Source organism: Fusarium odoratissimum (assembly GCF_000260195.1).
Source record: "Fusarium odoratissimum NRRL 54006 unplaced genomic scaffold supercont1.2, whole genome shotgun sequence".
Lineage (NCBI taxonomy): Eukaryota > Fungi > Ascomycota > Sordariomycetes > Hypocreales > Nectriaceae > Fusarium > Fusarium odoratissimum.
In genome coordinates, this window is record NW_022158688.1 from 929,919 (window position 1) to 947,142 (window position 17,224).

Sequence of the window (17,224 nt, forward strand, 5' to 3'; positions counted from 1 at the left end):
CATAGGATGGCATGTGATACACAGCCACAAACTATCCGGACCTAGCGGGACCGCTGTGCCTGGCAAAGGGTGCCTCCTCCTGCGTTCCTCTCCATTCATCTCAACTTATACACTCTTCATTTGCGCTCAAGCATAAGATATCGCTGCTTTTGAGTTTTTAGAGAGAATCTTCTCTTTCAGTTCACCCGAGTTTCATAAACACTCGTTCCTTTCCTTTAATTCGCTAATTCCTTCAACCTCGATTCTACTCACGCGACCCGCAATCTGTCCCGTTCTCTTTGTCAACTTCTAAGCCCAACACATTCAGATCGTCAGCATGGCTAGCAAAGGCGCCACCAAGCGTGTATGCACTTCTACTCCCACCACTTTGAATGTGCAATACTAATTATTGGATAGTTGACACGCGAATATAAAACCATTTCAGAGAACCCTCCTCCTTACATTGTCGCTCATCCATCCGAATCCAACATCCTTGAGTATGTTACGTCACGCCCAACATTCGGTCGCGAGTCGACTTTGCTAACACAACTCAGATGGCACTACATCATTACCGGTCCTGAAGACACTCCTTATCATGGCGGTCAGTATTGGGGCACTCTCATGTTCCCCCCAAACTATCCGTTTGCTCCTCCCGCCATTCGCATGCACACTCCGTCCGGTCGATTCCAGCCTTCGTCGCGACTATGTCTGTCCATCTCCGATTTCCACCCGAAGTCTTTTAACCCCGCATGGGAAGTTTCAACTATCCTAATCGGCCTTCTCTCATTCATGACAAGCGAAGAGATGACGACCGGTTCCGTTTCCAGCACTGCCGCCGAACGACGCTCCCTCGCCGCTCGATCACGCTGGTGGAACTCGACTGGTAATGGCACACACAACAAGACAGGCCCTGTCCAGAAGGGCAACATCAAGGCTGGTGACGGCGGCGCCAAGTTTCGAACAGAGTGGCCAGAGGTGGATGCTGAGAATTGGGAGTGGATGACCAAGAACAAGGTTGACCCTGTCACCGGTACACGATTAGATGCTGATAACAGCGGATCCTGTCGACCTCAGCTTGGTATTTCAGGGACTAGCGGTCATCAAACACAAGCCGTTGTTGATGTGGTCAACCAACAAAGAGATGCGAGCACAGGGTGGATCTATCGCAACAAACTTCTTGTTGCTGGTGCGGCTATCTTCTTCTACGTCCTTGTCGCTAGACTCGTTAGCGGAGATGAATGATTGGGGAGAGTTCTATTCCTGAGGGGCTTCATGTTCATCTAATTCTAGCTTTTGTTTTATTACTGGCGGACTGGCGGGCGCAATAGGTTAACAAGCCAGATATCAGGACTCACGTCTCGATATGGCGTTTCAGGGCATTCAATGAGCGTTTACTTGATGGGTTTCAATTTGATTGTCATCAGCTCAATCGCCTGCATCGGTTGTGATTTATCGGATAGAGACTCTAATACATCAAACAGGTAGACCAACATGCCACAATGCTCCTTGTATTAAGTGTATATCCGTCCGCGAGAATCAGTTGACGCAAGCAAAGTCAAGCAGAAACAAGCAGGCAGCTGTGCTTTTGATAGGCAACTAGCATAAGTTCCGTAGACAAACAACAAGCCCAGCCTATCGTAACCCTCAAACAAGGCTACAATCAGAGTTAAATGTCGGAAGCCGGCTGATGACTGTTCACTGCAGAAGCTCAACCTTTATTTGTTGGTTACTATCCGGCGGGCGGGAGTATTGTTGGCTGCGCTAGCCCACTCGAGGCCCCTGAAGTTTAGCGCAAGTCTTAACGCGGGCACCTACGGCATGGCGGGGAGGTCTGAGGTCTGGTCTACCTACAAGAAAAATTGTGACGAAAGCCCCAATTTTTGTTACCTTGGGACTTGTCTCCATCCTTTGGAAGCCGTTGGAAGCACCTCCTCGACATCATCATCATCCGGGTTTCCAGGTTGGTGAAATTCTCACAGCATAATTCTCCCTATTCATCACCTGCTACAGCACCTTATCCTCTCTAAGCCCTGTGGTTTGTTGCCTTTCATTCCTTAATTCACCCTCCTTACGATACACACCCGTCATCGAAATCCGCTCCTACTTGAGCTCTTGCTCTCCGCACAAACAGCTGCAACCGGACCCTCATTTCTAGTGCATCGCCAGTTCGCCTCCGATCCACGGCCACTACCTTACCCTTCAGCCCAGAATCGACAAAAGGGCTCTTAGTTAAAACGAAGACGTCTGCTCTCCATGCCTCTTCCTCTAGATCCGTAGAGCCCCCCTCCCTCCGAATCCTCTGTTGAGGCCTGGCGCTGGCTAGCTGATCGCCCGCCGATACCTTCCCCGCCGAACCGTCAACGATCTCGTCCATGAAATGGCGCCCCAAAATGGCAATATGAAGACTCGCCGAAATGGCGGGAGCAAGCTCTCTCAGTCCTCCAAGCCTGTCATGCCTGCTATCCCACTGCCTTATGTGAAGCGTCAGGCCGCTTCTGCTGCTGCTCGTGCCAATGCTGTCCCTGTTTCTTCGACTGCTGCCTCCACCACGATCCAGGAACCGGATGTGCGCTCACCCATTAAGGTGAAGCACGTAAATGGTAACGTGTCTGCTGAGGCTAAGAAGGATGATTCTGCGGCTACGGCTCCAAGCACAATTGCTAGTCGAACTTCGACCTCGACCTCCAAGGCCGAGGAGGTGACCGAAACAAAGGCAGACGCTCACAAAGAAACAAAGAACGGCGCTTCTGACCCGACCAACACCCAGGCTTCTTCCTGTAAGTGCTTCAGACGTGCCCATTCTCAAGACGCACCCCAAGACCCTTTACTTACACATATTTCTTTCATTGCAGCCGCATCTGGTCCTGAACATCCTACCACCATCAACGATAGCGAGAACATCCACAAAACCCCCATGGTCTCAGGCCATTCTGATCAGCCCACCCCCAAGAACCAGGTCGATGTTAAGGCTCGATCAGTCGACAAGGTTTCAGCCGGAGTGAACGAGAAGCCCAATGGTGTTTCAAGCAAGGGCGATATCAAAACTCTGTCTGGTAGGCAGTCTTACTTTTTTCAAGCCCTCTAAATACTCATAACTCGAATTTAGACAACCATCCACCTTCAAAGCCCAACAAAGGCCGGCCTCCTTCTGCTGTCCCACCGGGCCGATACCAGATGCCCCCTTCCTTTCAGCCTGCTGCTCGACCTATGGGACCAAACGTGAACGGCGATATGCGTGGCCATCGCGCTCCTCTGCCTAACGGTCCGCCTATGCACCAGCCTCATCACAGCAACGGCAGCATCCATTTCGGCGCTTTCCACGGTTCGACGAGCTCCTCTCCTGCTCCTCCATCTGGTGGTATTGCCCCTCCTCCCGGTATGACAGGTCCTGATGGTCGACCCTACATGGCCCCTGGTGCCAACGGCTTCCCCCCTATGATGCCGTATGGCGCAGAACAGGTTCCGGTTACTACTTTCGATAACTACGGAAGACCTACTATGGCTTATGGACCGATGGACTCTTTCCCTCCCTTCCCTAACAATTTTGGCCCCCCAACCCCACACAGCTATCATGATTCACAGGCATCAGGTCCTCCCGACGATGGCAGTGTCTACAACCAGTTTTCTTCAGCTCCAGCGCGAAATGGCGTACCTGCTCCAGAGGAGACTCAGTCTCCCAACCAGCCAGGCAGAATGTTTGGTGGTCCCGAGTATCCGCGAATGATGCCGAATGCCGGACCTCCCCCGCACATGATGTCTACAATGGATGGTGCTGAAGGTCTGATTGGTCATTTGGTGCAACAGTTTGGATCTCCCGAATTTGCTGATTGCGTTTTGGAGCTTCGATACGCGGATGAAAGAACTCCTCCAGTTCGCATTCCGGGTCACCGAGTCCTCTTTTCTCGCAGTGCCGAGCTCGCAAACGCCATCGCTAAGCAGTCCCGACCTAACCCCAATGTTCCATCTCTTCCCACCATCGTTCTCGAGACCAAGAGCAAATGGATTCGCTCCAACCCGTTTTATATGGCCGCTCACTGTCTTTACGGATGGCCACTCTTGGACCCTACTGCTGAGGGCATGAAGCAGGCTGCAGCTGATTACAACCAGTTGATTGACCGCTTCGAATTTGCTCTTTCGTATGCTGCAGCCGGCCATCTCCTCCGCTGGGATCCGGTCACGCGGCGTGGTTGCGAGGTTGCTGTGCAACTTCTGAACTGGCAGACCGTTGAGAAGGCCTTGGAGTTCGCCTTGGAGGATCACCGAGACGAGGGGTCTTATGATGTGTTCAAGTACGGCGATGGATCTCGAGCTATTCTCAACGAGATCGTCTCTTTTATCGCAAGCAACACCAGTCCTACTTTCAAGATTGACACTTCAGTAACCGACCCGTCGAGCTATGCTCGTCTTCCACAAACTGCCCTTACTAGTAACGCCACTACCCGCAAGCTCTCGCCCCCACCCATTGCTCGAGGCACATCCGTGCATCTTGGCAAGGGCAAGGGGCGTCTCTCTCAGCAGATTTCTGGTATTCAGTTCGGCGACCTTTCTTTGACTGACGGCAAGGTCTCGCCAGCTTCGGATGCTTCAGGCGGTTCACAGCAACGAACTCCTTTCAATGCAGTGCTTTCTCGAATTCTCCTTAATCTTCCATTCGAAACTCTTAAAGCACTGCTCGAGGCTGCAACTAACAAGGCCAACGGATGGCCAAATGCAGAGGCAGTTTACCGCGTGGTCAAAGACACAGTAGCTGAGAGAGAGCGACGTCGGCTTCAGATCGTTGAACTGGTCAAGACCCACCAGGTCACAGCCTGGGCCGTCATCACCCAACAGCTTTCCAGTCCTGAGCCGAGATACGTCGGTCTCTGGAGTGCGCTGGGCTGGCGAGAGGAGATTCTGCCTTTTGGACCTTCAGAGAGCCCAGCCCTTGGTCGCACTTGGGTTCCCTTCGTGGGCCCTCAAGCAAGCACTCAAGCAGCTTACCCCTAAGCAACCTGGTTCACGCTACAGATTTTTCAATTTGATGAATGATATTGTGGGTTATGTTGATGCTGGATAATCGGGAGGGCGATATGCAGAAACATGGCAAACGAAGCTGAGACTGATTTCTCAGTCTCTCGACAAAAGCTAGTACTTTTGATTTCGGGATGAAAAGGTGGCGTCCGTGATCCTGCTTACTAGGGAGAGGATATGATGCTCTTTGGAGAGTTTTGGTTGATGAACGGCGTTGGGGGCATGTCAACATTGGTTGCTTTAAAGCGAGGAATGTTTTTAACGAATGGAAACTTCGGTGGGAGGCACAGGAAGGAAAAAGAAAACAAAAAGTATTTAATGATTCCATATTGCTAGGACCGGTGGTTCAATCTCACTTGTCCTGGGTCTGGCTGGCATCAATGGCCTGGAACTGGACCAGACTGGACTGGACTGATATGAAGGGGTTATGATGAATGATAGTGACTTTGGAAGTTAAAAAGGACGGTAGTTTCGGCATCAAATGGAGTATGCGTCGTTATGTCTCTCATTTGAGAGATAGCATTAGGTAGCCTTTTTACGACTGGTTTGATACCCCAGACTGACTTATGCGTTCAATGTGAAGTACCTTATGACGATATGACTTTTTCATGCGCATAGTGGGCGTGTTATCGGGAGTCGAGCCTCTTTGGGTAGTTCAGAAAGTTGAACGTGTTGATGAATTTCATGTGATGGTGATGTCCGGCTGGAGAAGAGCAACTTAGCTACCGAGGGCGGGGAACCCCTGTTGGACGACCCCATAAGCAACGATATCGTGTGTCTCTATTCGCTAATTGAGCATTGCTTTAATTAACTGGGATAGCCTTAGCAGGGTCTCGATATGCGAATGCCAAAAGATAGTGGGCTCCAAGGTCAGCTTAGACCAAGAGCCGAGGTCGAATTCTCCACTTTACGTCGTCTTGCTCATTTCCAAGTTCTTGTGATTTCATCCCTTCCGTGCCTCCCACCATTCGTCACTTCACTTCACTTCACTTCATCAACAAACAGATTGGATGTGAGAGCTTCGATCTGGACCCTCAGCACTGAAGCTGTGTAACCAAGTCCAGGTTATTTCTGATTCAGATAAATTGGTTTATTCATTTACTTGATGCCTCTCTCGGGAGCTACTGCTCGAATGCGCCGCTGGAGCTCAGCTCGTGGAACCGCAGACACGCCATAAATTGAACCAAACACGATCCTTTTTATCAACAACAACATCCGCTCCTTAATCGCAATGGAACCCTCCATCTCTTCAGGCGACGCCTCAAGCTCGCGATCTTCAAGAGCTGTAAACGACCCTGTTCTCCGAAACACGTTGCGCTACACCATCTCAGCTCACGAATATGCTGCACTCCATAAATACATTCTCTCGCGGAGTCGCGTACTGCGCCGTGCAACACCAACGCCAAACCGTGTTGAAAAGGCGCTGCAACCGCCAAAAGGAGGCGACGATTATAATGCCAGAACGGTGCGACATGCGCTTAGGGTCTTTGTGATGACTTTCCTCGGCATGAAGGGATGGGATATTGTCGCGAAGAGGATGGGTAAAGAAGAGTGAGTAGCTCACTGATGAAATAAGTGCGCAAATGGCTAATTATTCTCGATAGACCCAGTGCTGGTGGCAAAAAGAAGCCATTCTACAAGTCTCCCGCCCTGAGGCTGTCTATTTCGCTTTCTACTATTCTTCTCCTTTACAGAATCCTCTTCCGCTTCTTCACTCGACTGCGTGTGCATCTTCTCGACCCTCAAGTCGAGCCATTCCGTGCGCGCAATCCTCGAACTGCAGCGATGCTGACATCTCCTTCTGCGCCCGCCATCGGTGCCTCATTCGCTGGCCTGGCTCTTGGCATTTACCCAGCACAAAAGATGCGTGTCACTATCGCCATTTACACTATCTTCCGTGCTTTGGAGTTTGCCTACAACTTCTGTGAGGCCGATGGTCTCATCTGGGGCCGAAAGAATGGCGTTAAGAGGGAGAGACCTTGGTGGTTCGGAAGTTGGATGCTGCAGCCATTTGCTTTTGGACAGCTTCTTCATGCTGCTGTTTTCGATCGCGATTGCTTCCCCAAGCCTTTTGGAGATTTGATCTTCAAGAGTTCATCGGCATACTTGCACCCGCGCCCGCAAGATTGGCCGTCAAGCGTTAAGTGGCCTCAGACTTCTGAGATTGTTGACAGTTTGGCTCAAATGGCGCGCCTGAGCTGGCCGTAAGTTAACAAGCCCTGAGAAGAAGACTTCATACTGACCGTCATAGTGCCTATGTTTCTCCCACTCTCTTCCCCGGCAAGGAGGTTCTTCCCCCTAGCCTCAGTGCAATTGCGCCACTGACATCTCGAGCTCATCCTCTCATCACATCTCTCTCATGCGCCACACTGCACCCAGGAGACCCATCTTGTGCCCGAACTTATCTTACTTTCTGGCTTCAGACTTTCCCGCCATTTGCTCGCTTCTTCGTCGCAGTCTTCTCTGCGCTTACCGTCATTCCTCGATTCTCCAGCCTCTACCACAACCCTCTGGCGACCCTTCAGCGCATCATCACCAAGGCCCTCCGCATGTCTACCTTTGCGACAGGTGCGCTTTCCACAGCCTGGGCTTCGATCTGCTTCTTTCAGCAATGGCTTCCACGCCACGTTCTTGCTACTCAGCGTGTCTTCCTCGGTGGTTTCTTCGCTGGTCTCTGGGCATTCGTTGAGCGACGAAATGGCCGTGGACTGTTCCTGTACAGCGCCCGCGCTAGTGTCGACAGCCTCTGGAAGGTTGGTGTGAAGCGACGTTGGTGGAAGAGCATGAAGGGCGGTGATGTCTGGGTCTTCATGCTGGCACTCATGGTCACTGGTGTTGTCTACGAGAAGGATGCTCAAGCAATCCGCGAGACAAACTGGCGAAAGGGAGTCAGCTGGCTTCAGGGTCAGGGATGGAGAGATTGGGGAGCTGAGGATGACGAGGATGAGGAGAACAAGGACAAGGAGGAGTGATGTTTCATGGATGATGAAAGCACAGTATGGTGTTGGGCGCAATTGCGGTTGCTTATTGGCATAGGATGGAGGCTTGTTTATGTTTGCATTCATTGATAGTCTGATATCCCACATAATGGTAGTATTTATCGCATAATAATTTCATTCAAAAACCTTCGCACCTGAGTCAGCAGATGTTCTAGACACACTAAATGCATCGAGTGTAAGAATGAGATGACCCATGAAAGAGGAAGTTTTCTCTGAGAGACCCCTTTCTGTGCAGGCTCTCGCGGATCTGCACGAACCTGTACTGTGATCTTCAGGCTGCAAGTAGACTCTTGAAGGTATGAGGAAGACTTTTCTACATCTTACATCTTACATTGAGATCACTGAGGTTTCTCTCATTCTCTGCCTCTACAACTCACTTCTCCGTACATGACTCTCGCTCAAATGAACTGGGATTGATAGGGGGTTCAATAATAGAGCCCTTGTAATAAGTTAGGGAATCACAGTAACCCTAGAGCATTTACGACAGCATCGGATTGCTTGAAATAAGTGTCGCTTTCATCGGAAGTCTTTAGGAATGAACATGATATGATCCGAGATAGTGCACTAGTTACCGAGGTATACTGCAGCTTATCAGTAATCATTGCCTACCGGACAGCAAACGATTGAGATGATGACATATTCAGTCTCATGCAAGAGTAATTCAGTCATTTCTTATAAAAGATAAGCCGAGTGACTTTAATGCACAGGACCAACACTACAGAAGGTCAGGTGTTGACAGCTGCAGGGCAGACTCACAACTTCAAACCCACCGGGATGATAAATGCGTAAGTAGTATCCGTCACAGTCGATGGGGCATTTTACTAAAGAACCAGAAACTACCTAAGCATAAATAACTCTCAATTTCCACTTCCTCATTCCCTCTCAATTCTTGTATCATCATCACATTATTATCTCTACCAGGCTTTCTCCGTCTCACTACCTTAGTCTCCGTCTCCGGATCCGGGTGTCCAAGACTAGACCCCGCCTGCTGCCCGCCGCCCGCCCGGACCTCCGCATCTCCGCCCCGGAGCTTCTTCAATCATTCACCTTGGCCAAATCATTGGTCACAGCCTGGATTGCGTTCACTTCAAAACCCCTAAACAAAATGGCTACACCTGCCAACACTGCTGCTGAGGCCCTCGCTTCTGAGCAGACATACTTTGCTCAGAACCCTCCTCCCCGCAATTTATCAGCCCACACAGCTCTCGCCGCTGGCTTCATCTCCTCTCACGCCGCTGCGGGCCGTCGCGTTGTCCTCGTCACATCGGGCGGCACTACCGTCCCTCTTGAGAAGCAGACTGTTCGGTACATCGACAACTTCAGTGCTGGAACTCGTGGTGCTACGAGCGCCGAGTACTTTCTCGAAGCTGGATATGCCGTCATCTTCCTCCATCGTCAGTTCAGTCTGCTGCCGTACTCGCGACATTATTCGCATGCTACCGATTGCTTCTTGGACTTTTTGACTGAGGATGGAAGTGGAAGAATTGGTGTGAGGAGTGAGGTGCAGGATAAGATGCAGGAGGTGCTGAGAAAGTATCGCAAGGCGAGAGATGACAATATGCTTCTCACACTACCCTTCGTCACTATTGTCGACTATCTCCATGAGCTGCGAGAAATTGCCCGGCTCATGCGTCCTCTCGGTCCATCTGGTCTTCTCTACCTCGCCGCAGCCGTTTCGGACTTTTTCGTTCCTCCTGATCGTATGGCCGAGCACAAGATCCAGTCAACCAACGCCGTTGAGCAGAAGCGACCAGACGATGAAGAGACTTTTGATAACTTTGACTCATCGCCATCTGTCCCACGCTCAAAGCGCCTCGTCATCGACCTCGATCCCGTCCCCAAGTTTCTCAAGAATCTCGTGGATGGATGGGCGCCAGAGGGTATGATTGTGTCCTTCAAGCTTGAGACGGACCCAGCGCTTCTGGTGCGCAAGGCTCGCTACAGTCTTGATCGATATCAGCATCATCTCGTTATTGGAAATCTTCTGTCTACGCGCAAGTGGGAAGTTGTGTTTGTGAGTCCTAAGAGGGAAGATAACTGGGTGCGTGTGCCCAGGGAGGGCGGTTGGGGAGAAGCTGAGGGCAGGCCGCTTGTGGCAGAGGAGTTGCCAGGTCAGGAACCAGATGTCGAGATTGAATCGCTCATTATTCCTGCGGTGCAAGAGCTTCATGGTGAGCATATCAAGGCGCAGAAACAGAAGTAGGCCATGCTCTCGGTTCAAGAAAATTGCGGAATACCTAGATAGAATGCTCTGTACAACGAGGTGAGCAAAAGCATACAAAGCAATAACTATGATATTTTCCTACGTATTGTGGTATCTATGTAAAACAACTCGCAGCAATGATATTGACATTCTTAACTCTTTTTAGTATCCAGAACTCCGTTCCCAAGATAAATGCAATACTTTTAAAGGTGTCATGATTTTGTGTGTTCAGTTCTCGATAAAAGACGACAGCCGTTCAGTCTCGAGGTTTGATTCCGTTAGATGCTGATGTGCTCGATGAATGTTCAAAGGGCAGCCTTCCAGTTGTGCCAGCCCAACAGAGTGACCTTGGCCAGGAAGAGTGAGATCATGGATGCCACGTAAACGGCACCAGTCAAGATGATTAGACCCCAGTATTCACCACCATTGGCTTGGACAATGCTACCACCAATGGGAATACCGATCAGACAAGCAAAAGACACGATTGTATATGCCGTAGCATAATAGCGTCCATACTCTTGCGTCTTGCACAGTCGACCAATACAGACAGGCGCAATGGCAATGGACGTTCCCGAGGAGAAACCAAACAACACGGTGAAGATAATGACACCAGCTGTGGTTCCACCAAGAGGTAGCCATACGCAGAAGCAGGCCACAATGGCAAGGATCACAGCCAGGATGCTGACGTTAAAAGGACCGATCACATCGGCATAGTAGCCAGGCAAAAGTCGACCGATGACCGAACCAGCGTTGAGGATAGGGATGAGGTTGTAGGAAAAGTCCTTTCCGAAGCCCTTGTGCAGCGCATATGTCGAGATGTAGCCGAGAGGAATGAAGAGGGAGAACTCCAACATGAAGACGCCAATCGTGGTGAAGAGGAAAGGCAGACTCTTGAAGATGAGAAAGTTGGGGTGCGCAGTAGCGTCCTTGGCGGGTGGAAGTCGGGATTTGAGAAGGCAGATACCGATCAAACTGCAGACGAGGCAGATGAGAGCAATGACTCGAGTTGCCCATCCGTAACCAATCTTTTCGATTAGCCTCGTCAACATGAAAGGGTAGATGATACCACCCAATCCACCAGCAGTAGATGCAACACCAGTCGCTAGTCCACGTCGAGCCTTGAAGAAGTGGCCTACAGCAGCGATCGAGGGGGTGAAGAGTAGTGATGATCCAAAACCGCAGAGGAGGCCAAAGGCGACGACAAAGTGCCAGAGTTCTATAACAGTCAGCACATCAACCCACAAAGCCAAAGAGAACTTACCAGTCGCAAAACTCATAAAGATCATACCACCAACGGTGAACGCAGCGCCAGCAATGACAAGCCATCTCGGACCATACTTATCAAAGACAGGACCAATGTACACACCGCAGAAGAAGGCGAGAAAGGTGTAGATAGAAAAGATCCAACCAACGGTACCCTCGCTATACTCTGTGAGTTGGTTGTCGAGAACATAGGCCTGAAAAGTGCCGAGGGTGTTCATTAGTCCAAGCGAAGCGAATAGAGAGAACCACGAACCAGCGACCACGGACCACGCCTGCAAGCCGCCCTCGGGATACGTTTCCTGGAACGACGCTGTCGATGCTGCAGTCGGTTGCTTCTCTAGATCGGTCCCCGTCTTGCCATTGTTTTCGTTTCCTTGGTCGATCTGGTTGACATGATCGTTGATCTCGTCATCCTCGTAGAGGGCACGAGATGTGACTTGGTGACAATCCATTGTTGGTGGCTCTGAGCAATCGTAATGTTCCTTTTCCGTCCCCGAATACCTAGCACGCTCTTCTTCCTTCTTTTACAATTGTCGTAGCATATCAGAGACGTAGTTGAAAACTCGGGGGTGAAAACAAAAGATCAGACATGCTTAAATATAAGAATGATCGGATTTCGGCGTGGCCCCGGGTCGAAAAATCCAGGCCCGCTTTCGGAGTGCGGCCTGAATTGCCGTAGTGGTCGAGTTTCTCGTTGACATGAGAGTAATGAAAACTCATCATTTGTTCGTCAAGGTTCTTGAGCTCCACCCTTTACACGGATATATACGGTCGTAAATCCAACTGAGAGAGACTTGTTGGGTCTAAACCCAAAACATGGTAGACGCCTTCTCAATACAAGTCCCATTGTTAATGCAGCCCAATTTGCCATCTTTTCTCCTCGGAAACGGGGAACGTTGTCGGTCAAGATAGTCAGCGCACTTGGTCCTCCGCCATTGAATTGTGGGTGGTCAGATGGGTCCTCTACCCCAGCTTTGTCCCTATGCCGCTGTCTTAACCGGCCTCAACCCCTCGAGCTCGTTTGTTGGTCTGAGTCACATCGCTCTTCTGATAGGCTTGAAGAGTCGTGATTGAATGGGTTCGCCCAATTATATCCTTTTTGGGAAGCATTTGGTCGGGGAATTATGCATTACTATCTGTCAATTGCATCAATGGCACCATAGCTGGCTGAACTAACCTCCTCTCCAGAATCAAGCCTCTTCGTCTTCCACATCCTCCATAGTCACATGCCGTGATGATTGGCCTTGATCGGGTCGTGCTTCCGCGTTACGATCTCCCGTTTTGAGATAGCCCTCTTGTTCTAGTCGATCCGCTTCCTCCGGCTCTATTAAACCTCCTTGACCTTGGCCCTTGTTCATCTTCATCTTAACTGCCGTAGGCACAAATGCCGAAACAGCCTCTTTCCTGAGATCGCGCACCACAGGCTTGGCTTCGTATACTGTTTTCGCTTCGACGACTGGCGCTTCCTTCTTTTGTTGTTTGTTCTCGCCGTCCGGCCTTGTTGGGTTCTCCGCCGCTCTCCTTGCTCGTCGTTCGGCATACCATTTGTCCATGACTTCTTTGGGAATCGGCGGTGGTGTATCTCGGGGCATAGGAATACTCTTGACATCGTCGGGAACCTCCTCGTCGCTTGTCGTAGCATCATTAGAACCTCTGCGCCTCTTCCCTAATACCCCAGATCCTGAGTCGTGATCTCTGTTCCATCCTCGGCTGAATGTGGGCGCTTTGTCGCCAAGTGCTTCTCTGGCCTTCTTCACTGCTTTAAGTTCCTTTTCGAGCCCTTCTAATGTTTGTTCCTCGTGATGAGTAAGCTTGCCGCCGCTTGATGTGATTTTCTTGAGGTCGTCGATCTGTTTTTGAATGCGTTCGGGGTTCTTTCGCGATAGCTTCTCGTTTAGGCGTTCTTGTCTTTCATGCTTGCCTGTGATGCCGATTAGAAAGTCAAATGTGATCATCAGAACTCGTCTTACCTTTCTTGAGAGCCCTCGCCTTATCAGCTTTGCGCTGAGCCTGCACAGGGTTGTAATTCTTCTCTTTAGGCATTGTGAAGTACCAGGGACGGGGATAAACGCGCGGCTTGAATTGAGAGGGTTAATGATTTGTCAAATGACGTTATCGAGGATCAATAACAAGAAGAAAAAAATCGCTAGAGGATATGCGAGAAGTTGTTGTAAGCTGAGTACGACTTGTTCAAGATGGTTTGGTCTGGCTAAAGCTTCCTTGTCGCGATCATCTGGCTCCACTTGATGACTAAGATTAGATGTCATGATAAAAAATCACAACAGCTTTCAGTGAATGATAGACCCAAAAATGATGTCACGGCGATCTTCTACTTGCGTTTGAACCTTTTTAGATCTTAATTTACTGACGTATGCAGGGTCTGGATGTTGCAGATTGGCTCAAAGTTGCTGCTGTAGCGTGCAATTCATATCCTTGAATACTAATACTCGTATCACAAGAGCGCCTCCAACACTTTGATCATCTTTACGTAGTAATGAAAGTTAAATAGTCCCTTTGATGTACATATCTGATCAACATGTGCGTTGCCAAGTCACAGTGATCATCATATATCCCCTGTTGAGCCCTTGACAATTGAAACCAGAAATAAGTCATAATTATTCATAGCAGCAAAAAAATGTCCATCCAAAAACAAAGCATAAGTAAATCCCCAAAGAAATTTCAAGCTGAGTTAACAGGTCGAAGATTTCGTGGCATGCTACATAATCATGCCATAGATCATCCTTTCTCCTTTCCATGCATCCAATTCCATTGACGGAGGTAAATCAAGCGCCGGAATCCCTTGGTTTTCCGATCCCATCCTGTCTGTTGTAAACGCCTTAATCATTGTGTAGCTGTGTGCTGGGTATGCCGCCGAAGTTTGTAGTGTACAGCCGAATCTTTGTTCATAAACCTGGTCTCAAATCGACAGGCCAAGATGCTTATCTTGTTTTGGTTCACTCGACTTTATTTCCACACCCAGCTGTTGGGCAACACAACTACTGGAGACGTCTTTGCCCATATACTTTTGCAGAATGGTGTCAAAGTCGGTCTCAGCAACCACAGGACCAGTGCCAGAGCACTTGGCCTTCTTGGTAAGTTCAGAGCAGAGGCCGTCGAGGTCGAATTCACCATTCTGTGCCTTGGGGCAAGCTTGAAGTTTCTCCCTGTAGAAACGTGTTAGAGACAGACATTTCCTGATTCTATAAGTTGATACATACCACAGTTGATTGCAGTTCATGTTCTGCTTCTTGAGAGGTTCGTCATCGGACTCCTTTTGAGCATCAATCTGATCAATCAAGTTCGATGGCTTCTTGGCCTGGCCATTGAGATGCGCGCTGGGGCTGTTAGGAGCCATGTTGTAAGGAGTAAAGAAATCGCTGTCAAGAGCATCGTTGAAGAAGTCGTCGAAAGATGGATTTGCCAAGACGTTTTCTTGAGGCTCACGATAATCACCAAAGAGCTGTGGGTCAAACTGTCCACCGTTCTGTTGTGACAGCCAGTCAAAGTTGGTGCTGTTGAGATCAATATTGCCGAATTGACTGGGGTTGTTATTGTTGTTCTGATGTGTCTGCTCCTCGCCAATGGTAGTCATCGTATCAACGGGCTTGAAGCCCATGGGAGACTGGTTGAAAGGCTCAGGCGATGTTCCGCAAGAAGAGCTGGGACCGGTGTTTGAATGAGATGAAGCAGATGGGGAGCTGGAAGCGCCATTGACGCTGTAGTTTGCAGAGTCAACACTCGCACGAGAGGGGTTGGTGGCAGAGCTTGCCATGGAAGGGCTGAAGACACCCGAGAACTTGGCCAAGTCATCCTTGAATTGTTGTACGGATTGCGCGCTATTGTTGAGGCTGGTGGTAGGGCTTGGGTATGTGATCTTTTGCTGATCCGGGCTTGTAGGCGATGAGCCAGTCTTGCTGACAGGTGGTCCTGGAAGCATGCCAAATTTGGGAAACTCGAACTGGAAGTTAACATCGCCGAGGTTGCTGACGGCAGCGCTGCCGAAAGGAACCTTTTCTCTGGGCAGTGACTTGGTAGCTGACATCACTGTGACCTTCTGCTTATACTGGTTGAGTTCAGCTGTCATGCGCTCAACCTGAGCTCGAAGCATGCCATTCTCATGGTTGGCAGCCTGCGAAGCCTTCTCTAGCTCTTCAACCTTTGTCTCAAGGTCCTTCAAATGCTTCTCCTTGCGTTCTCTGAAAGCACGCTGAGCGGCTCGATTTTGAGCCTTGCGCTTCTATTGTATGGATTAGTAAGTAAATTTTATATGTAATCAATTGATAAAACGTACCGAGCTGGGCTCGGATGTAAGAGGCTTACGACCGGGCTTCTTAGGGACCTTGTCGGTACTCTCACGGCGCTTGTGATCCCCACCAGGGCTATCTTCGTCATCCTCGTCGTCGGGGTAGCTGCGCTTCTCTGGAGTATCAGTCTCTGGGGAGTCGGACAGAGCGACAGAACCAGAGTTGTTGTTGGGCTCCGTGGAAGCAGCAGGAAGATCTCCAATCATGGAAGGCTGGTCCTCGCTGGCGAAGGAGAAGTCGAAACCAGAATCGCCAAAGTCATAGTCGTAGTTGTCGAGGAAGGGACTCTCCTGGTAACCTGTAGCGGTGGCGGGCTTTTGTTGGCCAGCAGAATTGCGGAACGTCGTGGGAGAAACCGTCAGAGAATTGTCCACGGAAGAACCAGAGAGCTGCTGTTTGTTGGAGTTGAGAGCAGCGAAGAGCAGGTTCTGCTGTTGCGGGGTCAAGAGAAAGTTGGGTGGCAAAGTGCCTCCAGTACCAGTAGAAGCCATCGCGAAATTTATGAAACGGGCGATCGAAAAGAGGCGTAACGGTGAAGAACGATTTGATATCGAGGCAGACGAAACTGATGCCGCGCGGTTTGATAATAGATTCAAGCTCTCTGCCAGTCCAGGCTCACGCAGGAGGGGACAAAGAGCCAGACCAGAGCCTGTCTGTGCCTGAAGCCTGTGTAGCGGCGACGTCGGGGACCTAGACGAGCGGGGCAGGCTTCTGCTGGGTTATGATACTGGCATATAATTGTCAAAAGGCGATGAGAAGAGAGGCGAAGTTGAAAATAAGAAGAACGGAGTTTTCGGATTCAGGCCGCAAAGGACAGGATAGAAACTGAAGCTACTATGGTATGTAAGGTGACAGTATGTAAGATTGATGATGAAATCGGTGGTTTCTGGTGTCAGGCGGAGCCAAGAATGGGCGAGGAAGGGAAATCGAGTGAGATGGATGGCTGCAGTAGGTAGAGCGGGGGCAGCTGAGCGGGCGTTGAATCGCACTGTAGGTACTGTATCTACGCGTACCAGAGCAAGCAAAGGCAAGCTGGCAAGGGTCCAATGCGGAGCGTCGGACTAGAAAATTTGCTGCCTGAGTCACAAAGATTCCTTCTAGTTCATTCTTCCATCAGCTCACTAGACCCTGAACAGGAACCATTCTGGGTGGGGGTCAGCGAGTTTCCGAGAGAGGCTGGGTACAGGAACGTGAACTCTCGACAGTGCGAATAGCGTCAAAGTTGCATTTGTCAGCCGGGGCTACCGGTCCTCGGGACCCATGGATAACGTCCGTCACCCAAAGACTGGCCACCCCCACAGACCGGCCACCCCGACCAAAACACCAAGAACCGGATATCATGATCAATTAACTAATTATCTCAACACCACATTTTTTATATTAAATAAAAATTTAGTCAGTGAATATTTAGATGAAACTGAGTACAAAGGTCCTCAAGTTTTAATTTCTTAACCCTATTTGCCGTT

At 50.0% G+C, this 17,224-nt stretch overlaps 8 protein-coding genes across 8 annotated transcripts; 4 read left to right on the forward strand and 4 right to left on the reverse strand.

Annotated features, from left to right (window-relative positions):
• The first annotated feature begins 53 nt into the window (after window positions 1–53).
• On the forward strand, window positions 54–1,787 carry FOIG_01958 (ubiquitin-conjugating enzyme E2 J2). Its single transcript, XM_031198986.1, has 3 exons — window positions 54–343; window positions 397–476; window positions 534–1,787. Exons 1-3 carry the CDS (start codon window positions 317–319, stop codon window positions 1,219–1,221), a joined length of 795 nt encoding a protein of 264 aa, XP_031071023.1. The 5' UTR covers window positions 54–316; the 3' UTR covers window positions 1,222–1,787.
• A 32-nt stretch (window positions 1,788–1,819) lies between these two features.
• Window positions 1,820–2,829, reverse strand: FOIG_01959 (uncharacterized protein). The gene has a single exon (XM_031198987.1). It carries the CDS (start codon window positions 2,351–2,353, stop codon window positions 2,048–2,050), a length of 306 nt encoding a protein of 101 aa, XP_031071024.1. The 5' UTR covers window positions 2,354–2,829; the 3' UTR covers window positions 1,820–2,047.
• FOIG_01960 (uncharacterized protein) lies at window positions 1,866–5,610 on the forward strand. Its single transcript, XM_031198988.1, has 3 exons — window positions 1,866–2,756; window positions 2,832–3,032; window positions 3,086–5,610. Exons 1-3 carry the CDS (start codon window positions 2,357–2,359, stop codon window positions 4,963–4,965), a joined length of 2,481 nt encoding a protein of 826 aa, XP_031071025.1. The 5' UTR covers window positions 1,866–2,356; the 3' UTR covers window positions 4,966–5,610.
• A 279-nt stretch (window positions 5,611–5,889) lies between these two features.
• Window positions 5,890–8,334, forward strand: FOIG_01961 (uncharacterized protein). The gene is made up of 3 exons (XM_031198989.1): window positions 5,890–6,540; window positions 6,594–7,193; window positions 7,241–8,334. The coding sequence occupies exons 1-3, from the start codon at window positions 6,221–6,223 to the stop codon at window positions 7,959–7,961; spliced, it is 1,641 nt and encodes a 546-aa protein (XP_031071026.1). The 5' UTR covers window positions 5,890–6,220; the 3' UTR covers window positions 7,962–8,334.
• Window positions 8,335–8,622: 288 nt separating this feature from the next.
• On the forward strand, window positions 8,623–13,420 carry FOIG_01962 (uncharacterized protein). Its single transcript, XM_031198990.1, has 2 exons — window positions 8,623–8,773; window positions 8,822–13,420. Exon 2 carries the CDS (start codon window positions 9,094–9,096, stop codon window positions 10,189–10,191), a length of 1,098 nt encoding a protein of 365 aa, XP_031071027.1. The 5' UTR covers window positions 8,623–8,773; window positions 8,822–9,093; the 3' UTR covers window positions 10,192–13,420.
• Window positions 10,497–11,906, reverse strand: FOIG_01963 (uncharacterized protein; the record flags this gene model as incomplete). The annotated part of the gene is made up of 2 exons (XM_031198991.1): window positions 10,497–11,407; window positions 11,453–11,906. The coding sequence occupies 2 exons, from the start codon at window positions 11,904–11,906 to the stop codon at window positions 10,497–10,499; spliced, it is 1,365 nt and encodes a 454-aa protein (XP_031071028.1).
• FOIG_01964 (uncharacterized protein) lies at window positions 12,645–13,497 on the reverse strand (the record flags this gene model as incomplete). Its single annotated transcript, XM_031198992.1, has 2 exons — window positions 12,645–13,375; window positions 13,425–13,497. 2 exons carry the CDS (start codon window positions 13,495–13,497, stop codon window positions 12,645–12,647), a joined length of 804 nt encoding a protein of 267 aa, XP_031071029.1.
• A 336-nt stretch (window positions 13,498–13,833) lies between these two features.
• On the reverse strand, window positions 13,834–16,719 carry FOIG_01965 (uncharacterized protein). Its single transcript, XM_031198993.1, has 3 exons — window positions 15,746–16,719; window positions 14,673–15,691; window positions 13,834–14,618 (listed from the first exon to the last, which is right to left on the reverse strand). Exons 1-3 carry the CDS (start codon window positions 16,247–16,249, stop codon window positions 14,372–14,374), a joined length of 1,770 nt encoding a protein of 589 aa, XP_031071030.1. The 5' UTR covers window positions 16,250–16,719; the 3' UTR covers window positions 13,834–14,371.
• Window positions 16,720–17,224: the final 505 nt, after the last annotated feature.

Excerpts from the sequence above, each read along its gene's own strand:
- FOIG_01958 (XM_031198986.1), top strand. The coding sequence starts at position 317 with ATGGCTAGCAAAGGCGCCACCAAGCGT. Across the intron at positions 344-396 it reads GCAAAGGCGCCACCAAGCGT|TTGACACGCGAATATAAAAC; the intron begins GTATGCACTTCT and ends ATTATTGGATAG. Across the intron at positions 477-533 it reads TCCGAATCCAACATCCTTGA|ATGGCACTACATCATTACCG; the intron begins GTATGTTACGTC and ends AACACAACTCAG.
- FOIG_01959 (XM_031198987.1), bottom strand. The coding sequence starts at position 2,353 with ATGGACGAGATCGTTGACGGTTCGGCGGGGAAGGTATCGGCGGGCGAT.
- FOIG_01960 (XM_031198988.1), top strand. The coding sequence starts at position 2,357 with ATGGCGCCCCAAAATGGCAATATGAAGACTCGCCGAAATGGCGGGAGC. Across the intron at positions 2,757-2,831 it reads CAACACCCAGGCTTCTTCCT|CCGCATCTGGTCCTGAACAT; the intron begins GTAAGTGCTTCA and ends CTTTCATTGCAG. Across the intron at positions 3,033-3,085 it reads CGATATCAAAACTCTGTCTG|ACAACCATCCACCTTCAAAG; the intron begins GTAGGCAGTCTT and ends ACTCGAATTTAG.
- FOIG_01961 (XM_031198989.1), top strand. The coding sequence starts at position 6,221 with ATGGAACCCTCCATCTCTTCAGGCGACGCCTCAAGCTCGCGATCTTCA. Across the intron at positions 6,541-6,593 it reads AAGAGGATGGGTAAAGAAGA|ACCCAGTGCTGGTGGCAAAA; the intron begins GTGAGTAGCTCA and ends TATTCTCGATAG. Across the intron at positions 7,194-7,240 it reads ATGGCGCGCCTGAGCTGGCC|TGCCTATGTTTCTCCCACTC; the intron begins GTAAGTTAACAA and ends TGACCGTCATAG.
- FOIG_01962 (XM_031198990.1), top strand. The coding sequence starts at position 9,094 with ATGGCTACACCTGCCAACACTGCTGCTGAGGCCCTCGCTTCTGAGCAG.
- FOIG_01965 (XM_031198993.1), bottom strand. The coding sequence starts at position 16,249 with ATGGCTTCTACTGGTACTGGAGGCACTTTGCCACCCAACTTTCTCTTG. Across the intron at positions 15,692-15,745 it reads TTACATCCGAGCCCAGCTCG|AAGCGCAAGGCTCAAAATCG; the intron begins GTACGTTTTATC and ends TCCATACAATAG. Across the intron at positions 14,619-14,672 it reads ATGAACTGCAATCAACTGTG|GGAGAAACTTCAAGCTTGCC; the intron begins GTATGTATCAAC and ends ACGTTTCTACAG.